Genomic DNA, 6,051 nt, shown 5'->3' on the forward strand with positions numbered 1-6,051 from the left:
GATCCGATGCGGAGGGCCCCCGAATGATCGAGTGTGCCCGAGCAGGTTAACAGGTAGGGCTTCCGACAAGAGCGTAGGACCCCAAGAGGATCCAAGGGGGGCCAAGGCTGCCTCCCCCCCCCGCTGGATCCGTCCCTGGTCCTTGTTGACCGCATTTTCCATATTGTTTAGCCTATCGAAGCAAAATTGCATACGTGTGGTGTTACCGTGCTTCCCCTCTCGAAAGAGGCCGATTTATTTAGGATGAGCCGGTTTTTGAGCGGGATTGGTGACGGGGCTCCGCTTTCCCCTCTCGGCGAATAACGAAGTTGAAGCTACCAGAAAAGGACCCGTGTGAAGTGCTGTCGGCGAGTGACTGGGTGGCACGCCGCCGAATTTCTGCGGTGTTGCGGGAGAGCACGCCCGCCTGCTTCTCTGTTCGAACCTTCTCCAATGTCAAAGGTGTCAGCTGTTGCCGTAAGTGGTGGCCTTAAGGGCTGCTTTGGCGTAGATGAAGGTGATTTCCGTCTCTTATAATGACTGGATGACTGGCGAATGATGAATGGAACTAATGGGACAGACTGACCTATGCATCTGATCTTTGATTATTGTGTGTAAAACATGGTGGTGTCTATAATGGTATTCTTAGTTTAATTCTATTGGACTATTTGATTTATGAAAAGATGATGTATTACTGACTTTTAGTCAATGTGCTAAGTGAGACATTATGCTGTAATACAATTGCTGTAATTTTTAAATGCTGTTTGTTGCTTTGTGTTTTCATGTTATTGTTTCAGAAATTATCAGTTTCCAAATTGGCTTTGGTTATCTTTGTGTATTTGTCAACATTGATGAGCTTTACTTACTGTAGTTATCATTGTTTACCCACTTAGTGTTGATTCTTTCATCATTCTTATATTTTGTGACTGAAAGTGGTCCTGTGACAGCTACAGCTGTTTCTAATTTTGCATCATCATGCCAATGGTTTAAGGGCTTGTAAAATGTGGGAGAAATAAGGAAGATCTTGTCACCACAGTAAGCTTTGCATGCAGTTAGCCTCTGCAGTGTAGTGGGTAGGCTGGATACCCAAATGCAATGCTCTCTGTCTCATCCTTAAATATAAATGCACATTTCTTGTTTAGTCAAGACAATTTTTTGCACCCAAGTGTCTCAATTTGTTGGTGGAGGGTAACATTTATATTAACTAAGAATTGTCCAAATAAAATGCTGTTTTTTAAAGTAGTTCAAGCATCTGGTGCTGAAACTTCCATGGGACACCAGAAAGTACCAGCCAAAATGATACCTCAAGTAGCTATTGAAGAACATGTGATGATGCCATGCTAAATAGAAGGACCAATATGAGGATTTTGCTCTATATAGTGGCAACATGGTATTCTAAGTGTTATGGGGAGGTACTCTGTGAGATCATTCCTTACTTAACCCTCACTAGGTGGGAGGGGAGTGTGTTTTTTCAAGACAGAAGATCACCTGGATCACCTGGAGAGAAAGGGGGCCAAAAGAGCTGGACCCCCTTGGGTGTCCGAAGATTGTCCTACCATTTTGTTCAATAAGGGCACCCAGCTTCAGGAAGCCAAAAGATGGGCACTGTAACCTAAGGGTGTATGGATCAATCAGACAACAACAGCTCAGAGGAAAAAGTATGCTATTGCGAGTCAACAGACATTGAAAGTCCCAGTAGAGGGATGTGTCCTAATCCAAGGAAACTAAATGCTCCAAAGTTTGAAATGGAGGGCCTCCTTTGAATATTTCTTGCACTTCATCAAAAATAAGGGGAAAACTATGCTTGCACAGAAAACACCAAAATGTGACTTAACCATGAGCATAAAAATTAGAACAGTGGATGGTGAGTGCTGCACTCACCAATATGTGTTATAGATGTTTTGGAAGACAGATAGATCAACCTGGTAAGTAAACAATGTTTTCTTTTGGTCTGTTTCAGTCATAGGAAAAGGATGGCGATGGCCATGGGGTGGTCAGCCCTTCAACGCCTGCCTGCAGCTGCCCTTGATGCAAAGTAAGTCAAGTAGATGTTTGCAATCTATTGCATTGGCTGCACTCCAGTCTGCAATATCAATCCAGCAGTGTTGGTGAGTGTCTGGTGCAGTGTCTGGTCCATTAAACCTGGCACATCTGTGTATGTGCCTCAGTCTGGTAAGGTGTTGGGGGGGGGGGGGGGGGGGGGAGGGCACAGAAGATATTTGCTTACATTATATAGACTCTTGTGATATACTGATAATGATGATTGGGGTTTTAGAGTGTTCCAATTGCTGAAGTCATGCCCATCCTGTGATATGTTGCATTGTCTGGTGCATTTTTGCACTTCATTAAAGAAGAGGGCACATTGGAACCTGGGGCACATTGGAACCTGGAGCATCACCCACAGTGTTTGGCATCATATCTGTACACTTGTGTTTGTGTGTGTGTGGAGCAGATTATCCAGAGCCCTCTGCGGCCTCACGATCGGTGTCAGTCGGAGCATCACCACCTCGGCTCCGGCCGCCATCGGGCTCACCCCGGCGCTCTGGTGAGTGCGCGCGCGGGCCGAGTATCCTCCGCCGTACCCCCGCGCGCCTCCCCACCCATGCGGGGTCGCCCCGGACGCCGCCTGTTCGCGGCGCTGGCACGACCGCTGCCTCGCCAAGACGAGGGCTCACGCTGCGTTAGGCTCATCTTTTGGTTAGAAGTGGGCCGACCAGTGCCATGTGTCAACATGTGTCATTCATGCATAATCCAACTGTTATTCACGCATAATCCGCTCACCTCACCTGACCACTGTGCCTCGTCTAAAGGGGTCTGGTCTGGCCTGAGGTGAGACGTTACTGGTGACCTGATCAATGCCTCACGTACGGACTTCTAGTGATCTGACCTCAGCCGGCCCGAGCTGACCTGACCTGACCTGACGTGACCTGACCTGACTACGGCCCGGCTGCAGGGCGGAGCCGCTGAAGAAGAAGAAGCGCATCGACCCGGCCGTGGTGCGCGCGCGGGAGGAGCGCAAGCGGCGCAAGCTGGAGAAGGCCATCCGCCGGCTGGAGAAGGGCTCCCGGCAGCTGAAGCCGCTCGACGAGCTGGAGCTGCCGCGGCCCGTCCGCCAGGAGCTCAGGTCAGCGCGGAGACGGCCGGTCGCGTGCTTGTGAGATGTAGGGGCGTCGACCAGAGTGGGGGTGAAAAGTCGCGACAGCTCTTGGCCGATGAACCGCTTGGCTCCAATTGCTCCAGCCCCTCCGCTGCTGAAGTCCCTGTGTTGCCCGGCACGTCGCTTACATTACTCACGCTGCCCCCCCCCCCCCCCCCCCGCCCCACCGGCAGGGAGAGACGGCGGCCCACGCAGAGCCTGACGTCGGAGCAAGCTGATCAGCGGTTCGACCTGATGAAGAACTGGGCCCGCTACAAGCGGCAGCAGCACGTGGCAGACGTGGCGGTACGTCCATCGGCTGGAGATCGGAACACGGGGGGGGGGGGGGGGGGAGTTGGCAGTGTAGCCGTTAGCAGGCTTGGAAGGCCTTCGCTTTGTCTGTTTTTCATGGTTTTTCCTGGAGGCGGGGAGGGTCATTGTGCAGGGGTGTGTTAATGACTGTTGACCATGAAAGGACGCTTAATTACGCAAAGACCACTGATGTCAATCTCTGCAACTAGCAACCTACACGAATTTGGGATATTCCTAGGCATCGGAAAGCGTTGTCGCAGTGCTAGTACATTGTTGTAATTATCTTTTTCTATAGTGTACGAAGTTTAATGATCACGAGCGGGACCTCATGTCAAGCGCACCTACAAGAACAAAGATAAAGTGTGTGTGGACCGACACGTATTGTAGAAACTGTCATCCTTGCGACCATCGATGGCACACGCATGTAGTATTCAGCACCAAAAAGCTCAATGCTTTACAAGTTGTGCTGCATAAATCTCAAGCCGTTTTCTCGATATTTTGTGATCTAGCGTGATCTTCCTGAAATATGCAACAAAAATCAAACACCATGTGAAAATTTTGAAAGTTTCTAGTTTGGGCGAAATATAGACGTCTACATTTGAATAGCGCATTTAATTCGTGGTTACCTTTCTGTCTTTGCAAACGCTGCGGAGCACAGCTCAAACTGGACCTAGGTCTCGACGACATAGTGTCACGGTGATATGAGACCAACATATGTAATCGTTGCATGACAAAACGATCGGCCGTGTTGGCAAAGTGCAGGTCAACGTTCGTAGCCGGAGACACACGTTGACCTGCACATGGTTCGCGCTCCAGCGAGAACCATGGGCTCAGCCGTCTTGGTGTTTTTAGAAGTGATGTGCAGATTTCGGTAACGAGGGCGCTTGATGACTTCCAGACGTGACCGCGCGCACGTGGACTCAATCTGTAACGGCATGGACGGATTCTAACAGATAGCTGACTGTGGTTATGACAAGGGCCATACCAATAAGCGTCACCTGCTGGATTCTCGGGAAAGACAGAACTTCCAATGGATTGATCGGGCCCGTTTGTGCGGTCATCAAACCTGTCTGTTTCCATTGATGTGAGTTTTGTTGTCATTGATAATTGATATGTTTTATGTATGTTGCCAGCTTGCCATTATCTCACCGCATAGTCCGTCTTACCGGCGTAGATGATATGCGATGTATGCCCGTGGAAAAACAGACAGGGAGCTGGCAGTGCTGGATGTTTTACGTCTATATGTATCGAGTAGAATGCCGCTGACTTCTGTTGATTCATTGGCAGATGTTTCGGAGGATTCGGGACTCACAAGAAAGAGCTTTGGAAGAGCTGAAAGCCGAGTCCTATGAACTTTACTGCGATGCCATATCGGTAAGAATTGATGACACTGTCGCGTGTGCACGCCAAGGATACTGTCCAAGGAAAGCTACATTTAGTTTAAATTTGATAGGTTAAGAAGAACATCCCTGGGTTACTGTAGTGCTCCTGCCAGCAATGGATAGGAAAGGGCTTAAAATTCCCGCCAGTCAAATGACAGAACGAATGTGGAACATAAAGATAGATCGCTCTGTTCTTAATTTTTGGATATTTGTCCTGCCAGCGCGGCAGCTTGTCGAAGGTTGATAGACCTTCATGACTCACCATCTAAGATATCCCCTCCCAAAAGTGAAGGGCGGCAGGAGTGTCCACGTCTAACGCGCGTATGCTTTTCGGACGCGTTGGAGTCCAGCTGTCTCATCGACTACGCCGCGCGTAATGTGTTATTCTCCAGAACAGGAGGGTGTGCTGGCCGTTGAGCGCTCTCTCGTGCGCCCTTCGGGATGATCCGGCTCTGGCGCTGGTGCCGTCTGGTCTGGATCCGGCAGTGTCTCATCGACTTCGCCGCGTGTGATGTGTTGTTCTCCCGAACAGGAGGGCGTGCTGGCCGTTGAGCGTTCTCTCGTGCGCCCCTCAGGATGATCCGGCTCTGATGCCAGTGCCGTCTGGTCTGGATCCGGCAGTGTCTCATCGACTACGCCGCGTGTGATGGGTTGTTCTCCAGAACAGGGGGGCGTGCTGGCCGTTGAGCGTTCTCTCGTGCGCCCCTCAGGATGACCCGGCTCTTGTGCCGTTCGAGCACCGCGGGCCGACGCTAACGCCACCTATACCGGGGTACGACTCACCAGACGGCGACTACATCGACACCACCCGGAAATGGGAGTAGCGGAGGCCGGCGGCGTCCCACTGTACGAAGTGGCTGCAGAACAGACTGGAGCGGATGAAAAAGGAGTGGAAGAGGGCGGGGGTGTCATGAAGGAGCTCATCTGATGACATGTTAAAGATGCAGTCAGTAGTTAAAGAGTTTGCAATGCCGTTGCGCAAATTACTGCACACTGGCAAATTGTAGTGAATATAAATCATGAGGGTTGCGAGGTTGTGTGTCACCGGGCCGAACGTGCAGCGCTCTCCATGACCTATGATCACCATAGTATTCGTCTGAAGCAACACTGGTCGGAGGCCCAGCCTGGATCCAAAGCTGTGCTACACTGGAGGCATGGCCACACTGCAGCGCTGGTATATTTCCCGTTTGAAGGAACGAGAAGTCTGAGAGATAACACCTCAGGCGGGAGCTGGTTCCATCT

General features: G+C 50.6%; 1 protein-coding gene across 3 annotated transcripts; it reads left to right on the forward strand.

The window, feature by feature from the left end:
- Nucleotides 1-203: 203 nt before the first annotated feature.
- LOC119093577 (39S ribosomal protein L40, mitochondrial) lies at nt 204-5,841 on the forward strand. Of its 3 annotated transcripts, none has more exons than XM_037216548.1 (7): nt 204-496; nt 1,940-2,014; nt 2,432-2,524; nt 2,933-3,103; nt 3,310-3,421; nt 4,715-4,801; nt 5,520-5,841. In XM_037216548.1, the coding sequence occupies exons 2-7, from the start codon at nt 1,953-1,955 to the stop codon at nt 5,631-5,633; spliced, it is 639 nt and encodes a 212-aa protein (XP_037072443.1). In that variant the 5' UTR covers nt 204-496; nt 1,940-1,952; the 3' UTR covers nt 5,634-5,841. The 3 variants fall into 3 exon arrangements, with proteins under 3 accessions (XP_037072443.1, XP_037072442.1, XP_037072444.1); XM_037216547.1 differs by having other exon boundaries at nt 205-456; XM_037216549.1 differs by lacking the exon at nt 204-496 and adding an exon at nt 871-1,014.
- Nucleotides 5,842-6,051: the final 210 nt, after the last annotated feature.

The sequence above is a fragment of the Pollicipes pollicipes genome, unplaced genomic scaffold, assembly GCF_011947565.3.
Source record: "Pollicipes pollicipes isolate AB1234 unplaced genomic scaffold, Ppol_2.1 Scaffold_4002;HRSCAF=4701_pilon_pilon_pilon, whole genome shotgun sequence".
Taxonomy (NCBI): domain Eukaryota; kingdom Metazoa; phylum Arthropoda; class Thecostraca; order Pollicipedomorpha; family Pollicipedidae; genus Pollicipes; species Pollicipes pollicipes.